We start from the raw sequence: 24,550 nt of genomic DNA on the forward strand, positions 1-24,550 counted from the left end.
CGGACGCGGCCGCCCTGGGAAGGGCGCGGGGAGGTGACCGGGCGGAGGGTGGGCGGCGGGGCCCGCGGCGCTGCGTCTTCTGTCCTGGGCGGCCTGGCCCGGGCCGCGGGGGCGCCGCTGAGCCAGGGCCGGGGCCGCGGGGGAGCAGCAGGGCGGACGGCCGGGCCGGGCCCGGGAGGGGGCGCGCGGGAGGGCGGGGCGGGCCCGGCGCGTGGGAGGGGGTCCCGGGGGCGGGGCCGCGGGAAGGCCCCCGGGCGGAGGGGGCCCGTGGGGGAGGCCCGGCGCGGCGGGGGCAGGCGGGGCGGGGCCGCGGGGCGCCCCCAGGCCGGGGGAGCCCGGCCCGGGCGCCGCGGGGGGCGGGAGGCGCGGTGGCGAAGTGCCGGTGACATTGAATGGGGCGCGGGAGCGCGAGCCCGGCGCGCGCGCGCCCAGACGCGCGCCCCCGCGCGCGCGCAGCCCCGAGCCGCTGGCTCCGAGGTCCCCGGCCACGTAAGTCTCTATTAATACCGCCGCGCCCGGGGCTGGCGCTCGCCGAGCAGGGGGCCGGCCTGGGCGCGTGGGCCGCCCCCTCCGCCGCCTGCAGACACCTTCCTCCGCTCCTCGGGGAGGAGGCGGAGCGGCCGCAGGAGGAGGGCGCCGTCCGTGCTCGTCCAGACGCCCCGCAGACCTGAGCGCGGGCCGGGGTCCCGCAGCCGCGGCCCGCGCTTTCCAGGCCAGACCGGTCGCCCAGGCGCAGAGGGCGCGGCGCGTTGGCCCGGCCGAGGGGACCCCCCGAGCGCGCCGCGGGAGGCCGCGGGACCCGCGCCCGGAGCCGGGGGTCCGCCCGGGTGGCCGAGGGCGCTGCCCGCGGGGCGGAGGGCGAGCGGGGCGGCGGCGCCCCCGGGCCCGGCCGGGGCCATCTTTTGTTGGCGGCGCCGACCGCCCGGAGCGGACTGCTCCCTCGGTTTGGGGTTTTTTGTTTGTTTGTTTGCCTAATTTTCGGAGCGAGCTGGCCGCCCTGGAGAAGGCTCCGACGCCATCTACAGTCGAAACGCCGGTACCTGCCTTCGCCGGCGCCCCCTCTTCCACGCCCCCCACCCTTTCCACCCAAAAAGGGGGTGCCGCGCGGCTTCTGGCTGGTGCGTCGCGAGCCGGGAGCCCCGAGCCGATCCCTGCTCCTTTCTGTCTGGCTCTTCACGCGTGGAGACTCAGCCGCCGCCGCGGACGCCCCACGCCCGCTCAAGCTGGAGGCGCGCCGTGCTGCGCCTCGGAAGCCCGCGCGGGGACCGCCTCGGGACACCCGGCCGCTCGCTGGAGCCCGCTGAGCCCTCCCGGGCGAGGGGGCGCCTGAGCGCGGCTGCCCTGCGCCCCGCGGCCGCGCCGGAGTGACAAAAGGAGCCGGGCTGCTGGCGGCCGAGCGCCCGGGGCCGACCGGGGGGCAGGCAGGGTGCCCTGCGGCGCGCGCTCGGGGGCTGCCGGCGCCGCCCGCGCGCGCCCCTCTCGCTGCCCTCCGCGCTCGTCCCCTGTCCCAGTGGGTGGCCCGGAGGCGCCTGCGGCCGCCCTCGCCAGCGGCGCATCCCCCCGGCGGGCCCGTGGGCCGGCGGCGCGCGCTCCCCACACTCATGAACGTACACAGGTCCACCCCCATCACGATCGCGCGCTATGGGAGACCGCGGAACAAAACCCAGGATCTCGAGGAGCTGTCGTCCGCGAGGCCCGCCGAGCCCAGCCCCAGCCTCAGCCCCAACCTCGGGGCCCCCAGCCCGCCCGAGACTCCCAACTTGTCGCATTGCGTTTCCTGCATCGGGAAATACTTATTGTTGGAACCTCTGGAGGGAGACCACGTTTTCCGCGCCGTGCATTTGCACAGTGGAGAGGAGCTGGTGTGCAAGGTAAGCGCTGGGGTTTTTGTCTGGCTTTGGGCTTTTCCGGCCCTGGGGTGGGGGTGGGGGGAGAGGCGCCGGGTCATTTTCCCTGTCCTCCTTAAACAGGCTGATTGATTTGTTCAGCGAAGTTTGCAGACCCGTTCCCAGCATGGGACCGGTGGCGCGGGGCGTTCTAGAAGCGCGCGGGGCGGGGAGGGCGGCGGTACTCGCCCGGGCCACGGCCCCGCGCTCCCCCAGGCGGGCAGCCGCGCCGGGTGCCCGGGGCACCGCTCCTGGCGCGCAGCCGCCTCCGCTGCCTACGTGGAGGAGGGAATCCCCGCCGGTCTGGAGGCGCTGCTGACTTGGCTGCTTTGCAGCCATTGTTCCTAGCAGCGTGCAGGTGCCAAACCTTTGTTCGGAAGGTGCCGTTTAAAAGAGACGCCCCGAGGTTCCGCTGGCACCGGGCGCCCGGAGTGGGCAGGGAGCTGACCGAGGGCCGTCTCCAGCCTGGAACCTCGCAGGGAGGGCTGGCGGTGGGCCACAGGCCGCAGCGCACCTTTGGGTGTCGGAAGGAGTGCATCCTCGGGTCTGTCTGTGCATCCCCTCCTCCTTTCCTAACACCTTTACCTGCGAGGCTAGAGGGTGTTTGGAGGCCTGCGCGCAGTACTGGCACAGGCACGGCGATGGGGGCTTCACTTTCCTTTTTGTCTTTGACCCTGAGCCGGGACTGGCTGGCCTGCCTGTGTGCACCGCAGGGCTCAGACAAGGGGTGGGGGAGGCTGTTGAAAAGGAGAAAAGAACACAGCAGAGTGTGCAGCTCATCAGGAGCTGGACACAGATCCCAAATATGTTGCCACAATTTCAGATTTGCTTGTTTATTGCGGAGAAGGGCTGACCCACGCAGCCCCTGGAGCACGCGCTGCTCAGTTAGGCTAGGGACCCCGCGTCACGCTTTTATTATAGCCTTAACCGCAGCCCGCCTTGCAGATTTCACTTCCTAACACGCTGTATTTCATCATGAAACAGGCTTAGAGGAGGTCTCCGGTCGGTTTTGTGATTGCTCAGTTCAGACCTAGGGCAAATCAGAGACGTCTGAAGTCTTGTCCTTTGCCTGCACTGAGTGTTTGATTTTGAGGTCGTGCATCTTCTCCAGGTTCCTGAGGCAGTGTGCCTGCTTCACCCAGAGCCTGCAGCCAGGCCGGGGCTGGCCAGCTCTCCCGTAACACAGTCGGCATGAATTCCTCAGAGCTGCCACTCTCAGGAAATGTGTGCCTCCCCGGCACCTCCTGCTCGACTCGGAGCAGCCTGGTCTTGGTTTTCCAAGCCTCGAGGTGCTTTTAAGCAAAGGGAGTCAGCAGGAGCCTCCTGCTTTCTTTCTTTGTCTGAGACCCAGCTGCCCTTTGAGCCTCCTTTCTCTCCGAGCACCGTCCACTTGGGGTGGATGGACGGGGTGCTTCGCAGACTTGCTCCCTGGCCTAAGTCTGTCCCTGCGCCGCGGGTGCGGTTATCGGGGAGACTCAGTCCGTCCCTTACCGGGCACAGGGCAGCTTCAAGGGGATTTCCATGCAGAATCATTGTCGGCGTGAGGCAGGCCGCCCCTTCCAGGCACAGCAGCTTCTGTTTTTCTGCCTTTGTCCAGAGGTGACGTGGGCCCCCGGTGTGCTCGCGGCGTGGTGCGTGTCCTCGGAAGCACCGCGGCCTTTTATACCTGTGGGCCGCCCGGGTGCCCCCGCGGGCTCCTCCTCACCCCGCGGCGCCGGGCAGCGCACACGCTGACCCTTCCTCTGGCGGCAGCAGGGGCTTTCTGTTTCCACCGCTGTGTTGACCTGGTCAGGAGCCTCTGCCCAAACAGACCCCACGCGCGGACAGGGCAGAGACCTCTCTGGGATGCTGTGGGGGTGGCGGGGTTCGATGGTCATCGTGACAGCCTAGCCAGGCCGTGCTTCGTCCACGTTCTCTGACCCTGGTGGCTTCGCAGATGAAGGAAAGGCGCTTTCGACGGTCCTCAGCTGTATCGTTTTCCCGGAAATGCTGATAAGCAGGTTGGCATTAGGATCTGGGCAGAACGGCCACTTTTTTCCAGTATTGTTTGTGATGGCCCAATCATCCTGCCTTATCTGAACCCCACATTCAATAACCGAGGCTCCAAATTACGCATTTAGGAGAAGCTCTGTGGCTTGGTTTTGCAGACAAAGATGCTGGTTTAAGTATCGTTCCAACCCCCTATGTGCCTGCTGGAGCTGCTGGGGAGAGCCTGGCCCCTTCCCATGTGGGAAAACCTCCCCCTCCCCCACCTTGGAATCGGTCTCTCCTCCCAGGGTAGGAACTAGGGAGGGAATATTATCTGTTTTCAATCCTGTGTCCATTCAGTTTTTCAGCGGGGTGGCAGGAGGAGGACTACAGGTACTGGGCAAAAGTCCCCTTTTATTTTGAGAAACTGCTCTAGAGACAGGAAGTGTGTTATAAATAATTACGATTCCAGGAGCACGGGGACAGCACTGGCGCCTGGCGCAGGGGCGCGCCTCGCCTCCTGGCGCGCGGTGTTTACACGAGCCCCTGAAAGCGCTCGCTGCCCCGTGAAATCTGCCAGGCTCCCCGGGGCTGCAGCCGGCCCCGGCCCCTCAGGCCCCCGGCTGCACGAGCCTCGAGGTCGTCTGGCGGCACAGGGTGTGCCCTGTGGCCGGCGGAGATGGCGGATGTTCATTCTTAAATTCTAGCTTAGCGCGGCGGCGGCAGCCGCGCCGCTCCCCGGAGCCTCGTGGCCCATTCACGGCGGTGCTCGCGGCTCGCCCGGCGTGAGCGCCAGCCCTGCCCGGATCCCTGCTGTCCTTGTCTGACTCACAGATAGTTCTTATTATTTTGAGCCAGGAGGGACTTAACTCATGGACTCTTAAATGGCAGCCTGTGTCCCTGCATGGGCTCCCGAAGGCCCTGAGTCTCCTCAAAATGAACCCGCGCCCGGGCAGGCGCTTGAGGAGGGGCCGGTCAGCCGAGGGTGCAGAGGCTCGCGGCGTCACCTGGAGGAGTGGCCTGTGAAAGGCTCACGGGTTTGAGACCAGCCTTTGCTCCAGGACGAGGCGGGGGTCCCGGGGAGCTCGGTGTTTCATCCAAGTCGTCCATTTTTTTGGCTGGCCAAGACAGGATTCGGGCCTCAAACTTGGTGATTCCCGCTCCAGCATTTTTCCCACCACACTGCATAATGGCGATCAAGGGAAGTAGGTGGTAGCTAATGAAAACACAAAACATTTAAATGCTGAATGATTGCGGATAACGCACAGAATAGGCTCATTTTACCCACATCCCCAGGCAGATGTTACAAAACACGTTTCAAACCCTGGGACTGTCTCCTTCATTTAGTGGAGGTCCTGTAATGGAAGAAAGCTCCTCCTTACGGCCTCGAAAATTCTCTGTAATGTTCATTCCTGATAGCTCTGAATCAGAAAAGGTATTGATGATGTAATTCAAAAAAAAAGGCCCCACACTGCGGTGGCGTTTCCCAGGCTGATTTTGATTCACAGAAACTCGTTGCATAACTGGTTCATTGAGCTAGAAATCTGTGGAGGGAAGAGAGAAAGAGGGGAGTCTGCTTTCTTGCCTGCTAATCACGTGACTTATTCCGAGCCCCGCCTCCAGGTCTGTAAAAGGAAGGCATTGCATTACAGGGCATAGGACACTCGCGGTAGGTCACCTGCTATTGCCAGTCCGCGGTGCGGCCCTGGATGTGCACCGCTGACCTTTCTGTTCTTTGAAGGTGAACAGGCATTGTTTTCAGTGCCTTCGGCCGGATTCACTGTTTCTTAGTTTTGCCTCAGTTCTGCTTCTAAACACAGGAGATTGGGTGAGAGAGAAAAAGAATAATGCAGTTAACTATTTGTGCACTGTTACATTTTGCACAGCACTTTTGCCTTCACTTTCCTGGGTAATCATCTGGACTCCATGGGCCAGTGTCGTTTGCTCATCTTACACGGGTGACCTTGAAGGCTCGGAGAGGTCTGGTGGCTTTGCCAGGGCCGGGGCCGTGCAGCCGCCCTCCCGTGTCCTAACACACCACGCCCGCGGGCGGTGGCGGTGCCACCGGGTCTGGCCGTGCGGGGGCCCCTCTGACTCTGGTCTCGCCCCACCCCCCGGCCTAGGTGTTTGAGATCAGCTGCTACCAGGAGACCCTCGCGCCGTGCTTCAGCCTGTCCGCCCACAGCAACATCAACCAGATCACCGAGGTCATCCTGGGGGAGACCAAAGCCTATGTGTTCTTCGAGCGGAGCTACGGGGACATGCACTCCTTCGTGCGCACCTGCAAGAAGCTGAGGGAGGAGGAGGCCGCCCGGCTCTTCTACCAGATCGCCTCGGCCGTGGCCCACTGCCACCACGGCGGGCTGGTGCTGCGGGACCTCAAGCTGCGCAAGTTCATCTTCAAGGACGAGGAGAGGTGAGGCGGGGGCGTGGCTGGGGGGAGGGTGCAGGCCCCCTGCTGCCGGGCCTGCAGGGGAGGGGAGGCGCTGGGGGGGACACGGGGACAGCGCATGCAGCTCCAGGTGCCCTGGAGGGCAGGTAAAGGTGTCAAGATGCTTCAAGGGACAGATGCCAGGGTGTTCTGTGATGCCGTGAACACGTGTGCTTTGGAGTCAGGATCATCACACGTGTCATAAGTCTGGGATTTCATTGTGGATGAGGCAAGATTTGGGAGAGTCTACCTCCAGAATGATCATTCCTAGATCCAGTCATTTATCAGTCCTCCGTTGGCCCATTGGACTTACATTCTGAGCACCTGTTATGTGCACAGGGGAAAACGGAGTCGGCTGACGATGAAACCCTAGATCAAGGCCCTGGCCAGGTGAGGGCTGGGGTGGGGGGCCCAGTTCTAGTGAGGACTCGAGAGCCAAGAGGGCTTTCATAGGTGCCCAGGCTTGGAAGGTGGGCACGGCGCCGGCGCAGCGGGAAGAACGGGCGTCCCTGACCCAGGAGAGGAGCTGCCAGCGCAGATGCACAGCAGGGCGAGGGTCTCAGCGTTTTGGCGGGAGGCCGGGCACCTGGGCCCACTCACGGTTCTGCGTCAGCTCGTCGCATTCTGTTGGGCAGAGCCCACCGGGGTCCTGCTCGCTTTTGTTTCAGATGACATTGATTGTGAAAAAGCCTTGAAGCTGCGTTATGCTTTCGGGGAGGTGGTGGCAGCGCTTCGTTCATTGCTCGCTGTGCCCAGGATCTGTTCAGAGGCTTTACGATGTACCTGCGGTTCTTGGGCCACCGTGAGACCCCATCCCCTGCTGGGGAAGAGGCAGCGAGGGGGAGGGTCCACTGTCAGGAAGCGCAGACCACCTGACGACAAGCTAGGCCTTTCCGTCCTTCGCTCCACAGACTTCTCAGCGGACCTTCTCTGTGTCTGCGCAGAGCTTGCTGATAAACCCCTCTGCCTTCCAGCTAGCTTGCCGTCTAGTCCAGCAGCCTGTGGTGTTTGCAAGCTATTGCTTACGGAAATACGACGGGATTCACATTAGAAAGAGCCAGTGACGTGCGCTCTGGTTTCTTCATCTCCGTGGTTTGAGCTAATTGAGAAGTGAAAGTCTGGGAACCATTTGGGGATTAGTAAAGGAAAAGGGCCTGTTGTTACTTACCCCAAATGGAGTAATTTCACGGGTGTTTCTAATCCAGCTGAGTCTGCAGATGGCAGAGGGCCAGTTAGTTCCCTAACTCACAGAGGTTGGTTATTGTTCCATATTTTCACCCAGAGTGGGATAGTGGGCCCCCGTAGAAACCAACATCATGGGCCCCCGTGGCAGCCGATGCTGTGGGCACCCGTGGAAGCCGACACTGGGCACCCGTGGCAGCCGATGCCATGGTTGTGGATAGCGGGCACCTGTACTTCTATTAAACTGAAGAAGGAACTCTTCTGAGAGATGCGCCTGGGATGACAACTCTGAGGTTTTCTCATCTCCTGCACTTGGAGCTGGGAGATCTGGGCTCTCATTCGGGCTTGGCCTCCGGCACCTTCCGTGGCCTTGGGGGCCCTTCCTTGCCTGGCCTCGGGGTCCCCCTTCTTTGTGCACCGTGGTCCTGCTAGGCTGGTCAGGAATGTGCTTCTTTGGGTTACTGTCATTTGGAAGGGGGGAGGCAATCCCTCTTGCAGCCCCCCAGGGCTCTGACTTTGCCATTTCATGGTCCCCCTTCCTTGGAGATCTCATCACTAGAGTGACAAAAATCAGAGGTGCTGTCGAGCGACCTGAGGCCACTTCTCTCTGCACATTGGGGGGGTGCGTTCATCTCCGTTTAGAGGAGGGGGGCCGCAGCAGTGCCTTCGCCGAGTTACAGGCCGGAGGGAGCAGAAGGGGCCGTGCCCCCGGCTACGCAACCCGTCCCGGCGCGAGGGCCTGGCCTGGGAGGGGAGCGGCCCGGCATGAGGGTCCGTATTTCCAAGCACCGTCTTTGATCGCAGCCCACAAAGGGATTCTGGGCATCAGCGCACGTTTGGGGTAGTGTGTCCAGCTCTGGCACAGCCAGGGTGAAAACGGGTCCATCCAGCGAGACGCGGGTCCTTGTCCCCTCCTCATCCTGCTGGCCTGGAGGCGGGAGGCGTCGCCCAGTCACAGCCAGCTGGACGCGAGCCCCAGGCCGCTCAGGCCTCGCCCCTGCGCGCGGCCTTTCCTCCCCACCCGCCTTCTCCTTTCTGAGAAGATGTCTGGGGGGCTGTGCACTCTGTCCCGCAAAGCCAGAATCCTGGCCGTCCCCGAGGCCGGGGCTCCCATGCCTGGACCTGGAGTCTCGGGTGCTCCATCTGGAGGTGGGCTTGACTTTTAGAGAAAACATGCCCTGTCCAGAAAGAACCGGGAAGGTTTCTCGGGAACAATGTTAAGCCATAACAGTTTGCCGGAGGAAATATGACAAAGCTAAATCCCTCTTGATTTTAAAGAGAAATTCCCAACCTAAAAGGAAAGCGTGAGCAGCTGTGGACCTCGTCGTCGCTGTTCCCCACCTGCCTGGGAGCCCCGGGCCGTGCGGGGGCTGCTGGACCGGTGTCCCCCCAGAGCTGAGCGGGGAGGCCGAAACCGCCTGGTCTCCGTGGCGGGTCCCAGAGGCGCAGAGTGGCCTGGCGATCCGCGGATGGACCAAGCTTGGAAATGGCCTTGCGCCCCCCAGAGCTGCTTCCCTGCCCTGCACCCTGCTAGGTCCCCCTGGACCTGCCAGGCCAGGGCGGTGGGGGTGCCTGGGCAGCTCTGAGAAGGGCGCGTCGGATCCTTAGGGACGCTCTAAATTTTCTCATCAGTAGCTGATAGGAGCCTTTTTGTTTTTTTCCATCTGATCATCGACATTTTGTGAAAGGGGTGTGACGCCTGTTGGGTGTTTTTCTCCTTTCACGTTTTGTTTTTCACCCTCTTAATTCTGGAGTGTGGGCCTTGGGCTTGGTCAGCCCCGCATTTCCCCGCTCTGAGCCCGGCAGCCACCGAGCCGCGCCGCAGAGCCTCTGTGCGTTTTGCATGCAGGGGGCCAGGGGGCTGTGCTGGCATCTCTGGGGGGCGCTGGGGGGCCAGGGAGGCTGGGCCTCGTCGGGCAGGGCCGCTGCAGCCTCCCCCTCAGTCCTGGTGCCCCCCGGGGAGGCCTGCGCCTCCTCCCGCCATGATGTGGGGGTGTCGTGAGGACACGGCGGGTTGGCGTGGAGAGGCCTTTGCAGGGTTGACCGCGGAGTCCACCCGCTTCCCACCCCTGTCGCGTGGGTTCCGGAGGGCAAAGGCGCGCGGGACCTGGAAGCACCTGAGCAGCCGGGCGCCGCCGTGCGTCCTCTTGGCCGGTCGTCTTGTTCTCTGACGCTCCTGACCGTGCTGAGAGGCGGGGACGCTTGGAGGGAGGGGGCCGGGCCCCTTTCTCCCGGCGAGGGCCACCCCGCCCGGTGCCGGCTTCCCAGCAGAGCCTGGGCTCTTGGTGGGATGCTGGCGCCAAGGCCAGCTCCGCTCCACTGCCGCGCCGGCCATCCATGTGGCCCCTGGGACCCACACCCAGCGTTCCTCTCCTGCGGCAGCGCAGCTCCATCCGCTGCTCTTTTACTTGATTTGGGCTGTGGATTCGAATTTGACTAGGCGGCAGCTTCTTCCGCTGCCGTTTTACTTGATTTGGGCTGTGGATTCGAATCCAGCTCTCCCACCTGCTGGCTCCAGTTCCTGCTGGGTTGACTCGGTGGCAGCTTCTTCCGCTGCCCTTTTACTTGGTCTGGGCTGTGGATTCCAATCCTGGCTCCCCCACCCGCTGGCTCCCGGATCCTGGAGAGCTTCCTGTCCCCGAGCTGCAGTTTCCTTCGTGAGGGAATGGCGTCCTGTGGTGGATGAGGGTCAGAGGCGGCTGCTCTCGAGGTCCTGGGGAAGGCAGCTGAGTCTGGGGGAGCACGGGAAGCCTTCCTTAGGCCTGGCGGGTTCCTGAAGCATGAGGGGGGCACTTCAGCACTGTGTCCCGTGAGGAGGAGCCCTTGGACGTAAGGTTAGCCCAGGAAGACCCGGCTTGGGAAGGGTCCCCGGGTGGATGCAGGTTGCCGCCATCCTGCGCCCCGACAAGACACCGCACCTCAGTGGCGCGGAAGCATCAGCGCCTCCTCGAGGAACGACCCCCCTGGCCTCTGGTGCCGCCCGGCGTGCGTGGAGCGGGCCGAGGGGACCAGCGCGGCCCTCCCGCCCGTGGGGACAGAGAGGCAGGCCCCCCGCAGGGGCTCCCCAGTTAGGACGGCGCGGGTTTCACGCCCCCTGCCTGGTGGGAGCCGGTGCACGCCGGCGTCCGCAGCAGGAGCTGGGCCCAATGCCCGGGCCGGGGTCATCGGTCCCCCCGCGTGAACGCGCATGTGCCCCAGGCCTGGATTCCCTGGACATGAACGTGCATGTATCCTGGAGCCCTGGGACCACCCCCCAGACGTGAGCGCACACGTGCCCCGGGCCTGGGTCCCCCGCACTTGAATGTGCATGTGCCCTGGACCTGGGCCCCGTAAAGGGGGCGGCCCTGCACTCCCTCTCGTCTCCCCGCCATGAGGGTTTACCATCTGACGAGGCGGAGGATGAGGCAGGACGCAGAGCCCCCGGCCCAGGCCCCTTCCCTCGGGTTCGAGAGCTGCGCTGTCGTTTGCCGTGGGCTCTTGGTGGATTCATGCAAACCCTGACCTGCGGTGCGGAGAGGCTCCTCTACCGGGTGCCTGGAGGTGCCGCCCCTTGGACGCGGCTTGGTGGCCGCCTGCAGCACCCCCGCCGTCCCCTGCGGCTCCCCTGAAGGACGTGGCCTCAGGCTGCCCTGGGCCCTGCCGGAGACGCATCTTCAGGCCCAGACGTGGTGGCATTGCTGCCACTTTGTCAGGTGCAGCCCGGCGGGCTCTGGTGAGGGATGTAGCAGGGTCGCTGCCGCCCGGTGCTTCCGGGGACACCTGCACGGGGCGGGATCCCACAGTCCACGTCAGTGAGAAAGCGGTGACCTGCGAGAGGTGGCAAAGTGTTGTCCGTACCGCAGGGTCGGGGAGAGGAGCTTAGGGAGCTGGCCGCAGCGCGTCTCGTGGGGTTCCCAGCAGGGCTGTCGCCGGCCTGCGCTCTCTCTACCTGCTGGGGTACGGATGGGGTCCTGGGGTGCTGGACTGGTCAACAGGGGGCAGTGGGAGCTCTGGCCCCCATCGGCAGTGCGGTGGGGCCTGCCCTCCTGGTGGTGGTTCAGGACGCCCGCGGCCCTTCCCACCAGCAGGCTTTGAGCCTCATGCCCCCACCACCTGGAGACTCGCGTTACCTGTTCAGCAGGTGCTTGCCGAGTGCGTCCTGCGCGGCCGGTGCCGCCCCAGGTGCTGGGTCTTGGCAGTCCCGGTGAGTCGGAGCCCGGCCTTGGGCCACCCATTCCGTGGGAGACCCCGAGACCCCACGTGCAGCCTGGTCTTACTGACTGACCAGCTGACCGCTGGGGGCGCATCTGTTCTCACCGCCGTGTTACAGGTGAGCACACGGGGCCTCCCGGCTGCCGGCAGCCCTGGACTTGCCCGGGAGACCTGGCAGCACAGCACAGGCTCGCCGCTGCTTCCTCAGCTCCCAGACATCCGTCAGAGGCCAGGCACTGCCCGCGGGTCCCCTGGGTTCCCAGCCACGGAGGTGTTTCCTCAAGCAGTCCAGGAACAAGTGGTTTCCACGGGCCCAGCCATGGGGCCAGGTGGTGCTCTGTGTCCAGACTGTCTGCACAGCCACAGTGGGTCGAGCGGCTGCCAGGGGTCCAGAGCCACTGGACAGCCACGGCAGGTGTCCAGAGGCCACCAGGGGTTGAGCGACTGCCAGGTGTCCAGAGGCCACCACAGAGGGGTTGAGAGGCCATTAGGCAGGTGTCGAGCGGCTCCCAGGCTGCCACCAACCCCCGGACTGTCCCCGTGTCCTGGCATCTGTCCACAGGCTGCAGGAGGGCGTCCCCTTGTGTCTGCCCCGTGCCCCGGGCAGGACTTCCTCCTCGGGGGCTCAGCGCACGGGCGGCTGTTGGCCAAGTGGACGTAGGAAAAGCCCCTCTTGCCCAAAGGCACAGCTTCCGTGAGGAGACCCCCGCCAGACCAAGCACCCGAGGCCTGCGGGAAACACGTTTTCACTTCCTTTCCGTGGAGTTCTGGGAGGCTGAATCACGGACTCAAGTCCAGCCTGTCTGATGCATTTCTGCAGATCACCCGTCAGAATCCCTGAGGGGAATTACGCCGAGAAGCCCCAGACTTAGGTTGCTGCGGGGTGGGGCGGGGTCTTGGGCAAGGGAGCCGGGCCTCCTGGAAGCATTTATGAAGCACCTGTGTGTACTCTGTGTACTAGTCAGGCTGCACAGCAAGCATTAATGAAGCACCTGTTATGTATGAGTCAGGCTGCATAGCAAGCATTTATGAAACACCTATTGTGTACCTTGTGTGCTAGTTGGGCTGCACAGCGAGCATTAATGAAGCACCTGCTATGTACCATTCATGGCACTAGTTAGTGCACCACGTGTAGGCCTGGTCTTATGCTGACTCACTCTAAATCAGCTGCTGTACTTCAAGTCACCTGTTTAAAGTGGACTTTCTGAGGTGCCAGCCCTTGCCTAAAGGAAGGGGTGGATTCTCCTCTGGTTTGAACCCGCACTGCGCAGGGAAGGGTGTGCCTTGGGAAGCTCACCTGAGCAGACGAGGGCGGCTTTGAGCGTGGAGGGAAAGAGTGCAGCGGGAGGGCCTGCGCGGGCATCTGCCTGAGCCGTGGCCTCGGGCGGCCAGGGGCTGCAAAGACGGGTCCAGAAGGCGAGACCCGCGGGGGGACAGCCGAGGCCACAGAGGGCTGCAGGGGCCGGGCCTCGCACCTGGCCCGGAGCCCGTGGAGCCGAGGAGGCTTTCGGCACAGGGCGGGGGCACGCATGTGGTTCCCGAAGCCGCGTCTCTCGGCTGGGGCTAGAGACGAGGGGCTGGAGACGAGCCGAGCGAGGTGGCCTGGTGGGCGGCAGGGTGGGGAGGCGGGGCTAGAGCCAGCCCTGGCCCTGCGCGGCCGCCTCCAGCACCTGCCCTGGGCCCCGCTGCCCGCGGTGGGCCTCCCGTCCCTGCCGGGCCACGTCATCTGGCTGACCCACACTCCGCCCTGCCGAGAGCGCCCAGCAGTGTCTAAAGGGTTAAGGGCTTGCGTGCGTGGAATGCCGAGCACCGAGGGGGGGACCGACCCTCAACTTCCCAGGCGGTCTCGGGGAAGTCCCACCCTCTCTGAGCCTCGGTTTCTCCGTCTAGTAAGTGGGCAGGGCCGGCCGCCCCTGCCGACTAGTGAACTGAGCATTCGGCTCGCGGAGGCCTCGTCTTCTGTACCCCATCAGGGGCCCAGCAGATCTGGGGCCACGTTTGTCTGCGTAAACCCAGGTCTCCCTCCAAAGGCTGCGTTTCCTTTGACACTCCACACTTCCGCTCCGTGGGCGCACGCGGCGCTCTGGACACCCTGACGGAGCCTCGTGGCCTGGATTCAGACTTCCATTGGCTTGGAGCATTTAGTTCTCCATGCCTCAGTTTCCTCCTTTGTTAGAACGGACACATGTATCACGTTTGTCAGGTTCGTTATGAGAAGTAAAGAGTATGAAGATCCTGACGTTTATTTTCAGTGGACGGCAGTTGTTCTTACTCTCCGTAGCTTCGTCCTTCTATCTGGGCTTCAGGTAGGGAGTGTTGCAATCGCGGTAGCTTAGGAATTTTAAAAAGAAGCAAACCTTGGGTAGCAGTTGCAGCTCCATGGTCGAGCACCTGCCTCATGTATGAGGTCCTGGGTTCACGCGCCTGTTCCTCCTACAAAAGAAAACAAAAAAATGACTTGAAAATCAGGAAATTTTGCAGGTAGAAGGGGCCTTTTTGGCCTCTTTGGCCTTTTGTGTTCACTCTGCAGAGAGGAAGCCGAGGCCAATGGGAAAACGGCCTTCGCTGTGGTCGAGCCGCTTGCAGGGCAGGGCCTGGCGCAGGGGCTGCCACACTGGCCCCGACTTGCTCACCTGGGCCAGCGCCTCGAAACCGGCCGCCCAGAACGGGGAGGGAGGTGCGGCCGGTGGTGCCCTCTGTGCCCACCTTCCGCCTGGTCTTTCCAAGGAGGCAGTGAGGAGCCCCCACTTCACTTCCTCGGCCTCCACCTCGCTGGGGGCAGCCCGAGCCCTGGCTCGGAACAAGCGGGCCCTGGTGGGTGCCCGGGAAGGCACAAGCCCGTGCCAGTCCGTGGTGCCGTTCACTTCCTCTTCCATCTCCCCAGGGCTGGGGGGCAACGAGAATTACAGGCGCCTCAGCAGAATTGCTGCCGCTTCCACCGCTGCGCCATGCGAGGCCCTGAGGTGGGCGCCGACCCGTGAGCCCCCCGGGAACCTGTGTGCCCGGCCCGGGCGCTCGGCAGGTTGATGCCCGGCGCCCGCCTTCCCAACGCCCGCGGGCTTCGCAGAGGTGGCGCTCCTGCGCGCTCCAGCTTCTCCCGCGGGTGACTGGCTTACTTATTTAGCGAGAGAAGGTGCACGTGTGCAGAATAGCACAGGCTGCGCACAGCACCCCACGCGCGGCTCTCCCCGTTGCCAGCGCCGGGCGCTCGCGTCCTCCCCCAGCGGCTGGTGCTGCTACCTGGCACCGCCTTTGCATGCGGGCTGCGTCCCTGCCGCTGTGGACGAAATGCGCTTCCTCTGCCCAGAAAAGCCCCGATGCCAGGCATTTGGGGACATCTGAAGCTGAACCCGTTTCCTTTGTTTTCGCTCCTGCTTCTGACGCGCACCAGGGCTGCCGGGTACCCGCGCCCGTGGTGTGGGCGTGAGGGCAGCTGGCGGCCTCGTGCACGGAGGCCTTGGAGGCGTGGGTGGGGACGGCCGTGTGGGGCACCCCGTGAGCTCGAGGACCAAGTGCCGGGGAGCCGTGCCCCTGCCGCTGGTGTAAACAAGATCAGGGTGTTCCCAGAGGGAGGCAAGGCCAGGGGCCGCCGGGAGCGCGCCCTGCCGGAGCGGCTCTTTCCGGCCGCGGCCGTCCTGTCTGGACACTCGAGAAGCTGCTTGGCTGGGGCCCCGGGGCAGGGCCGGGGGTCGGGCTTGCCTGGTCCACCGAGGACGACATACGTGGCCGACGTCGGGCGGAGACCTGTCCAGTCAGGGTTGAGCCTGGTCCCCTGACTGCTGACCTGGCCCAGCCTGTGCATGTGGTGGCCCTGCAGTGGACACTGGCCCCGGGCGACCCCGCTCTGGGGGAGGGGTGAGGCGCCTGCAGGTGAGTGCGGGGCGGGGGCCCGCAAGGTCTTTCTCTGCCACGCTCAGCTTCGTTATTAATGGAGCCCTGTCACCTTGCAGGAAGAAGGGGTGGGTTGCTCGGAAAGTGGGGTGCTCTGCTGCTGGGTAGGGGAGGATGGAGTGAAGGAGAGGGCCGGAGCCTGAGCCGGGACCCGGGAGGGTGGGCACGAAGAGCCGAAAGGGTGGTTCCTGCGGGCCAGCGACGGCCAGCAGCAGCTCCGAGGCGCAGGGAGGCCCACCCCGGGGGCACTGCCCAGGTGTTGAGCTGGCTAGGTGGGCAGTGGGGGACCGTCCTGTGCTGCGAGCACACTGGGGCCCCTGGGCTCACGAGGGGGGCTGACGGTCCCACTCCAGGCATGGCTTGTGCTCGCTGCGTGCCGGTCGCTGACCCGTGTGCTGGGAGCGAGGTGCTGCCCACCAAGCGGCCTCTGCCTGCCCACCGGCTCCTGGAGTGCACACCTGGGGAAGGGGAGGGACCACCCTGGAGACCCGCATAAGGCAAGTCCCGGGATCGGCAGTGGAGCCTGTGCCAAGGCCCAGGTGCAGTGGGGGGAAGGGCGGTGTCTGTGGGGTGCTGGCTCTCCCTACGGTGGACAGCAGGGGTGCCCTGTGCACCTGGACCTGGGAGGGGCGTGGCCACGAGCCTCCTGGAGGGGGGTGGGCGGGCACTGCAGGCGGGGCTGAGCGCCGGGGATCCCCCTGTGGCCAGGGCCATCCTTGAGGGGGTCTGAGAAATCCCGCCCCAAACCCAAGTCACCCGAGACCAAGGCCCACACAGTTGCACGGCCAAGGGTCTTGTTGACTGCCACCTCTGCTCTTGCCACGCTCTCGTCCCGCCGCGGATGCTGTGCTGCCAGGGAAGGTGCAGCTGCAGGTGCGCAGGTCCTGCTGCTGGCGAGCGGGCGGGACGAGGGGCCTGAGGGTCCCCTGTGCCCGCAGCCCCCTTCTCTTCGCTCACCTGGGGCGCGAGTCCGAACCACGAGAGCCTGGGGGGTGGTGTGGTCAGCTCCACCTGTCACTCAGATCAGCCGAAAGGAAAGGAAGAAAGATTTGCCTTTAAGTGGCTCAATTCCAGATTTGGCACATCCAGGTCCCCGCTATTTTTGTAGCACCTTCGCTGCAGGGAGGGCAGAGGAGCACGCGGACCCTGTTTTGGAGGACGGCTGAGCCAACGAGAAGGCCGGGGCTGCGTCGCCTCAGGCCCTCGTCCCACTCTTCCGGGGCTGGGGACTGACCCCCCTCGTGGCCGGCTCCTTGTCCAGCACCTCGGCCACTTCTCCTTCTCCTTGCTCAGCGGAAACGCGCGGCTAATCCGCGACGTGCCTGAGTGCTTCGTGCCGTGGGCGCCGCCTCGCTCCGGGATCCTGAGCCCGAGAGGGGAGGGGAAGGGTCCCGGGCTCACGCTGCGCTGAGCTGCCCTGGGCGAGCTGGAGGGAGGTCTGCGAGCGCAGAGCGGGCGCGCGTGGTGCCTCCAAGTCCTGCCTCCAGCCCTTCCCGTCCCCGCTCCACGCCACCTTCCCAGCCAGCTGAGCCCACCAATGGGTCTGGGCACGGTGCAGGGGGCCTGGGGGGGGCCTGGGGACCCTGGAGGGTCGGCGGCGAGCACTGGCAGTCGCAGGCACCAGCTTCCTGCTCAGAAGAGTCTGGGAGCGCTGGCCAAGGAGAGAAGGCTGGCCTGGGGACGCGGGGCCCGGAGCACAGCCTGGGGGGTCTGGGGGTGTCTGGGGGTGTCTGGGGGCCTCGGCTCCTCTCGGCAACCTGGAACGGGCCTGCATCCTGGCTTCTTGGCTCCTCCCACGGGAATTAGGGACAGGAGCGTGAGGCTTCAGCTCGTTCCTGCAGCACTTCCTGACGCTTTCTAATTTCCTATCCAGTGACATTGAGCCCTGCGTGGACTGGAAGGCTCTGGAAAATGAGTGCAGGGTCTAGGGGCTCAGGTAACGCAGGGCTTCTCCCTGTCTCCTCTCCCCGTACCCCGGCAGCAGCCACCGTTTTCCTGAGGGGCGGGACGGTCTGAAGAGGTGTGGGCTCGGGCTGCTGGGAGCCGAGGAGGCAGAGCAGAGGCGGCCGGGGGCAGGGCGAGGGCCGGGAGGACCGGGCCGAGGGTCCTGGCAGCGTGGTGGGGACGGGGAATCGACACACAGGGCGGCGGACATCTGCCCCTGCTCTGGACATGGTGGAGGGCGTCCACTCCTGCTTGAGACGCGGCGGAAGGCGTCCACGCCTGCTCTAGATGTAGTGCAGGGCGTCCACTCCTGCTCTGGATGCGGTGAAGGGCGTCCACTCTTAGTGTAGACTCAGTGCAGGGCGTCCACTCCTGCTGACACGGCGGAAGGCGTCCACGCCTGCTCTAGATGTAGTGCAGGGCGTCCACTCCTGCTCTGGATGCGGTGAAGGGCGTCCACTCTTAGTGTAGACTCAGTGCAGGGCGTCCACTTCTGCGCTAGAAGCAGTGGAGGGCGTCCACCCCTGCTCTGGACATGGCAGTGGGTGTCCTCTCCTGCTCTGGATGCAGTGCAGGGCGTCCACTCCTGCTCTGGATGCGGTGAAGGGCGTCCACTCTTAGTGTAGACTCAGTGCAGGGCGTCCACTTCTGCGCTAGAAGCAGTGGAGGGCGTCCACCCCTGCTCTGGACATGGCAGTGGGTGTCCTCTCCTGCTCTGGATGCAGTGCAGGGCGTCCACTCCTGCTCTGGATGCGGTGAAGGGCGTCCACTCTTAGTGTAGACTCAGTGCAGGGCGTCCACTTCTGCGCTAGAAGCAGTGGAGGGCGTCCACCCCTGCTCTGGACATGGCAGTGGGTGTCCTCTCCTGCTCTGGATGCAGTGCAGGGCGTCCACTCCTGCGCTAGACGCAGTGGAGGGCCTCTACTGCTCTGGACGCGGCAGAAGGCGTCCACTCCTACTCTGGACACAGTGGAGGGCCTCCACTCCTGCTCTGGCATTCCCTGGCCCTCCCTGCTGGAGCAGAAAGCCACAGGGTCGACCTAGGAAGACTGAGCGGTCAGGTCTCCACTGCAGCAAAAACGTGCTGGCGCCGCGCTCACACGCATGGGGTTGTGAAGTCCTCCGTGCCTGACAGGCCAGGTCGCGATGGGGTCGTGTGAGCGGGCTTTGTGGACGGTGCTGTCGTGTTGGCCGGACGTGCACCAGTGACCGTGGTTGCCCTGTTAGGCAGAGCTGGTTCCAGGCCGTGGGTCCACGGCGTGTTCAGCTGTGGCTTTGGGAAAAGGTCTTGAGCTCTAGGTCCCTACTCACCTGGACAGGGCGATAATCGCCGCCTTGGTCGGTGCTGCTGCTGGAAGCTCGCGGTGACACCCTTCCATCCCGACCCCCGGCCCCTGCCGTGGGGTGAACCCCCGAGGGCCCGGGGGTGCCCGTGACACTGGCCCAGCCGTGGGGTGATGCCGAGGGCCCGGGGGTGCCCGTGACACTGGCCCAGCCGTGGGGTGATGCCGAGGGCCCGGGGGTGCCCGTGACACTGGCCCAGCCGTGGGGTGATGCCGAGGGCCCGGGGGTGCCCGTGACACTGGCCCAGCCGTGGGGTGATGCCGAGGGCCCGGGGGTGCCTGTGACACTGACCCGGCCGTGGGGTGAGCCCCTGAGGGCCCGGGGGTGCCTGTGACACTGGCCCAGCCGTGGGGTGATGCCGAGGGCTCGGGGGTGCCCGTGACACTGGCCCAGCCGTGGGGTGATGCCGAGGGCCCGGGGGTGCCTGTGACACTGACCTGGACGTGGGGTGAGCCCCTGAGGTCCCGGGGGTGCCCGTGACACTGGCCTGGCCGTGGGGTGATGCCGAGGGCCCGGGGGTGCCCGTGACACCTGGCGGGGCCGTGGGGTGAGCCCCTGAGGGCCCGGGGGTGCCTGTGACTCACCTGGCCTGGCCGTGGGGTGATGCCGAGGGCCCGGGGGTGCCCGTGGCACCTGGCCCGGCCGTGGGGTGAGCCCCTGAGGGCCCGGGGGTGCCCATGACACTGGCCTGGCCGTGGGGTGATGGTGCCCGTGGCACCTGGCCCGGCCGTGGGGTGAGCCCCTGAGGACCCCGGGGTGCCCATGACTCACCTGGCCCTGTCTTGCAGGACGCGGGTCAAGCTGGAGAGCCTGGAGGACGCCTACATCCTGCGGGGCGGCGACGACTCGCTGTCCGACAAGCACGGCTGCCCGGCCTACGTCAGCCCCGAGCTGCTCAACGCCAGCGGCAGCTACTCGGGCAAGGCGGCCGACGTGTGGAGCCTGGGTGTGATGCTGTACACCATGCTGGTGGGCCGCTACCCCTTCCACGACGTCGAGCCCAGCTCGCTCTTCAGCAAGATCCGGCGCGGCCAGTTCAGCATCCCCGAGACCCTGTCGCCCAAGGCCCGGTGCCTCATCCGCAGCATCCTGCGGCGCGAGCCCTCGGAGCGGCTGACCTCCCAGGAGATCCTGGACCACCCGTGGTTCTCCACGGACTTCAGCGCCGCCGGCTCGGGCTTCGGTGCTAAGGAGGCGTCTGACCAGCTGGTGCCGGACGTCCACCCGGAGGAGAGCCTGGGCCCTTTCTTTAACTGAGCCGCCCGCACGGGCCGGGGCCCAGCGGGTACCAGACGAGAGCGCATCGGGGGCAGCACCGCCCGGGCTTGGCCACAGAAGGACACGCTTCTGGGTTCAGAGAAGGGAAGCTTCCAGAGCTGACTAAACGCGGAGCCTGGGGCCGGGGGCAGGGGCAGGGACGGGGCCCTGTGGCCAGGGCAGGCCGACGGGGTCAACTGCTCGAGGGGGCCCCGGGTGCCTCCCCCCGCCCCGGCGCAGCCTGAGCCCGCCCCCGCTCGCTGGGCTGCCGCCCTCACCCCACTTTTTGTTTTGTTCAGAAATAGTTGCAGATCCCGACAGAATTGAAATTCTCTGCCTCAAACCCACATCTTGGCATCGCACTGTTAGCATTTAACTTCTTGTCATGATTCAGGGAAGGTACGCTTGGCCAAGGAGTTTTTTCTTTTCTCTTTTTCAATAAGCCAACCACCTAGCTGATAATTAATGGGGTTCACTTAAGAAAAAATTCGGTGCACACAGACTGGCAAGAAACCTGGGTGCTAAACTAAAAGAAAACAAAAGTCCAGTTTGCGTTTCTTAATCGCTCTCTTCAGCTCATTTCTTCTAAATAAACTATTTAATATCCTGGTCAGGAAATGACATGTTAATGCTTTGCTCCCTGAAGGGGGAAAAAAAAATCTGTCCTCTAACAAGCTCTTCTGTTTTGTGTCAATTGGTTTGTGGCAGGAAGCTATTAGAAGTCAGACTTCCAGATGCGTTACTGCTGTCATACTGAAAGAAGAGAAGGAAAACTGAAATTCCACTCCTTGCTGATTTTTTTCCTTTTGAACGACGAGGGTTTGAATTCTAGTCATTCCTCTTTGCCGAGACTCTGACGAGGCCCAAGAGAGCAGGATCCACTTGGCGTCTCAAGCTTTTGCGAAGGTCTGATCGCAACGAAACACTCTGCCTTTGTTTTAATAGAAACAAGTGAAACAAAGCAGATCGTCCCCCACTTCTAAAATGCAGGGCAGCTATTTAGTTTTCTGTATGAAGAATGGTCCTTTTGGCTTGCAAAGACCCTCTGGTTTGCAAAAATTCCCTCAGTAGAGATGAGTGGGAAGGATAATAAGCTGAAAGCGAGGAGGTTATAAATATAAACAGCTCTCTATCCAGTACGCTTCTCTGTATTCTCAAGAACTCTTCTATTTATTAAGGAAAATGTCACATTGTGATGTATTAAGCCAGTACTTCAATTACGGGTTGACTTGGGATGACATGTTACATGCTGTAGTTAACTTTTTTTCCCCTTGTTTGAGCATTTCTGTCCCTGAAATAACCTTTCATTTCGCTTTTCTAGGTAGCGCTCTTTGATTTCGAGTGGCAGGTGTTTTTTATTACTGCTTTTCTATTGCTGTATGATACAGAAATCCGGCATAAGTATTTGTGTTTCCAGTACCTCAGTTGTTGGATCTTGCTGCCTGTATCTGTTCTGTGAAATGGTCTTGTTTGGGGTGGGTGCCACGTGGACTCTGGTATGTAAACGTTACTTGTGCTTCATTACCGTGCGTGGCATGTGCGTGCAGACCCCTGATGCCTCCCGCCGCGCCGCAGGAGCGCGTGTCCGCGCCCGGGCAGGCCGGCTGCCCCGTCGTGGCCAGGAGGCGTGGCGGCCGCGGCCGTGCCCGGGCTCCCCCGACCACGGAGGACCTGCAGGAGGGGGGTGCCGTGTCGAGAAGGACCGTTTCCCTCCCCTCCCCGCTGTTTTTTACCCCGTAGGAGAGGTGGGCGCTGCATGGAGGGCCCGTGGCCTCTGGTGCTTTGTCATGTATTTGGTTTAATGTTTTTGTCCTAATCTCTTCAATAAAGAAAACTGTGCGTATTTATCTAACATCACCTTCTGTCCACCGTGGTTTGTACCCACACCGCCGCGCCAAGCGCCCCTGCGCCCCGCAGGCTCCTGCCGTCACACACGTGAGCTGCCTTCTGTCGTCTCGCACGCGCCGGCCAAGCTGCCCGTCGCTCTCTGACTTAATCCTCCCGTGAATCTTCGAAGGCACAGGATTAAGCAATCTAAGTGAGGGACGGGCCTGGGCCCCGAGTCGTTTAACCCAGAGCGCGTCGCCCTCCTGCCACGTTGGTGCCGAGAGGCCCTCGGGGTGAGTGTCGTGACGGCGCGTGGCGGCCGCCTCCCGGGACTGGGGTATTCTGACCCCCGCGCGGGTTCTCCAGGGAGGGCGGCCCGTGCCGCCGACGGCACTGGGAACCCCGGGAGGAGAGCGCCCGGCTCCCAGCACCTGCCCCTCCCAGCACCTTCACTCGGTCTTGGGTTCATGGCCGTCAGGCCTGGGTAACCTGTCCAGGTGAGCCCACCCGCTTAGCAGGAGGCAGCCACAGCCCAGGGACGCTCACTCCGAACCATGGAACGTGTGGCGGGCACCTCCTCTGCCGGTTTCCTTGCCAGCCGAGGAGACCAGAGTGGAAGCAGACAGACGTAGCCGGCTGAGTCTGGTGGGAGGGTAACACAGAGGGTCCAAAAGTGGGGTACCTCGCCTAGTCCAGGGCTGTCGGCAGGGGGCCTGGAGGGGGTGGCCTCTGATTTAGTCTGGGAAGCAGGGGCCTACTGTTTCGAGTGGACAGGGACACCCTGTGGTGCGCGCTGGCCGGCCTGCCCGACTCGGCCCTGTGGCCATCAGGCTGTCGGTGGAGCTCACCGGCCTTCCCAACACGGGCCCCTGGCGTGGCTGGACATGGCTGGAGCCGAGCCTTCAGCGTCTCTTGGGCGTCTTCCCCGTTCAGCAAGGGCTCTGAACGGCCAGCGCCAGCCCCAGCGGCTGGTCCGGGGTGGGGCCCGGTCAGGAGTGTTGTGGGTGTAAGTAACATGGGCCAGGAGGACGCTCACACCACTCACTTCCCTGCTGACCCCGGTTTTCCAAGATGCGCGTCCTCGGGAAATGGCCCTGGTGGGCAGGAGGCTGTCGGTTTGCTGGACGTGTCTCGGCTGGTCGTCTTGCTCTTTCCCTGCCCGTGGCGATGCAGAAATGGGGCTGCTGGCCCTGGGGTTCCGAGGCAGGCAGCTGCACACACCGAGCCTGCGCCTCCGGGTACCGAGCTCCAGCCCCGGGGAACACAGCCTGGCCAGCTCCCGCTCCTTACGGCTGACGGCGTGGCCGGTGGAAAGCGTTACCCCAACATGCTTTGGGGAGAGGCACTTCGCCCCTTCCTAGACCTGGAGCAGGGTGGGGGGCCCGGACCACCAGGAGTGAGGGCGAGGGTGCGTGGCCAAAGCTTCCGCCCCTGCCTGCTGGGACAGTGAGCGCTGCTGTCACCAGCAGAGGGGAGAGGAGCGGGTGGCACTGGAAGTGAGGACGTGCCAGGAGCCACAGGGAGAGGCAGGCCCGGTGAGACGCTGCCCTCCCTAAAGCAGGTCCACTGTCACCAGCTTTACAAAGGGACCTTGAGTGGAGACCTGCACGGGGGAAAGGAAAAGGCTCTGCCCCCCTGGCATGAAAACTCTTGAGCAGATCCTTCACCCCACGGCGAAGCAGTGAAGGGGCAGAGTGGGAGCGGACGCGTGAGCGAGATGCGAGCGGCGTAAGGCCGAGGCGTGCCGTGCGCTGGGACATCCCCGCCGCCTGCGTTCTCTCCAGGGACCTCTGCTCCACGGCCTCTCCCCCTCCAGCCCAGGTGCTCTTAGTGACGGCTCCATGACCGGGCGTTACTGGGCATCCGCTGCTCACCTGCAGTGAGTACGGATTACCAATCTCCACAGCGTCGGATGGCTGAACAAACGTGTTCTTAGGCGTCAGCAGTGCCTCAGATACTCCGTGGACGGTGACCCAGAGCAAGCCAGGGGGGCCAGGGTTGGTCCCTCGCTTTTTGTCATGCATTTGCCAAATCCATGGCCACGTCTCGTGTACCTGAGGCCATTTTAATCTGCTCTAGCTGTAACACCAGTCCTGGCACAGCATCTTGCATTGGTTCCAACGGCTGCCGAGCTTGCAGACGCAGCAGGCATCACCGGATCCCTCGGCAGCTTTAGAATCAGTGCCACAGCCTCTGCGTTACGATAGGGACCAGCACTCCTGCCTGATGACCGGTCTGTCCAGTGATGAGATGGCATTTAGATTTATTTCTTAGCTAGGGTGGGGGTGGGGGGTAACCGATTTCAAAGGCTTTTATTTGGCCTTCCCTGCTGTCCTAGCTCTTTCCCCACAGGCCAGGGACTCAGACCCAGGTGGGGTGATTACAACTGCTAAGTGTGTCAAACCCAGCTGTACATTTGGGGAGGACCCATCCAGCACGCCTGCAGATCCGGGGGGCCAACGTGAGCTGGGCTTTGGCAGGGGCTCTCTTTACTTCTCGACCTCCAAAAACCTCTGCTCCAGCGTGGAGCCACGACAACACTGGGCTCCTGGGTGTGTGTCGATCCTGCCGTTTCCAGTGTGCAGTCCCCCTTGCCAATGGCCGTCCTTCCCTTGGGGAGGGACTATGA

The 24,550-nt window shown here is 63.8% G+C and overlaps 1 protein-coding gene across 1 annotated transcript; it reads left to right on the forward strand.

Annotated features, from left to right (window-relative positions):
* Window positions 1-530: 530 nt before the first annotated feature.
* TRIB2 (tribbles pseudokinase 2) lies at window positions 531-21,951 on the forward strand. Its single transcript, XM_004453787.5, has 3 exons — window positions 531-1,871; window positions 5,978-6,270; window positions 19,626-21,951. The coding sequence occupies exons 1-3, from the start codon at window positions 1,602-1,604 to the stop codon at window positions 20,092-20,094; spliced, it is 1,032 nt and encodes a 343-aa protein (XP_004453844.1). The 5' UTR covers window positions 531-1,601; the 3' UTR covers window positions 20,095-21,951.
* Window positions 21,952-24,550: the final 2,599 nt, after the last annotated feature.

The sequence above is a fragment of the Dasypus novemcinctus genome, chromosome 25 (genome assembly GCF_030445035.2).
Source record: "Dasypus novemcinctus isolate mDasNov1 chromosome 25, mDasNov1.1.hap2, whole genome shotgun sequence".
Taxonomy (NCBI): Eukaryota; Metazoa; Chordata; class Mammalia; order Cingulata; family Dasypodidae; genus Dasypus; species Dasypus novemcinctus.

Coding starts and splice junctions, on each gene's coding strand:
- TRIB2 (XM_004453787.5), top strand. CDS start 1,602: ATGAACGTACACAGGTCCACCCCCATCACGATCGCGCGCTATGGGAGA. Junction 1,872..5,977: donor GAGAGGAGCTGGTGTGCAAG/GTAAGCGCTGGG, acceptor CCCCCGGCCTAG/GTGTTTGAGATCAGCTGCTA. Junction 6,271..19,625: donor ATCTTCAAGGACGAGGAGAG/GTGAGGCGGGGG, acceptor CCTGTCTTGCAG/GACGCGGGTCAAGCTGGAGA.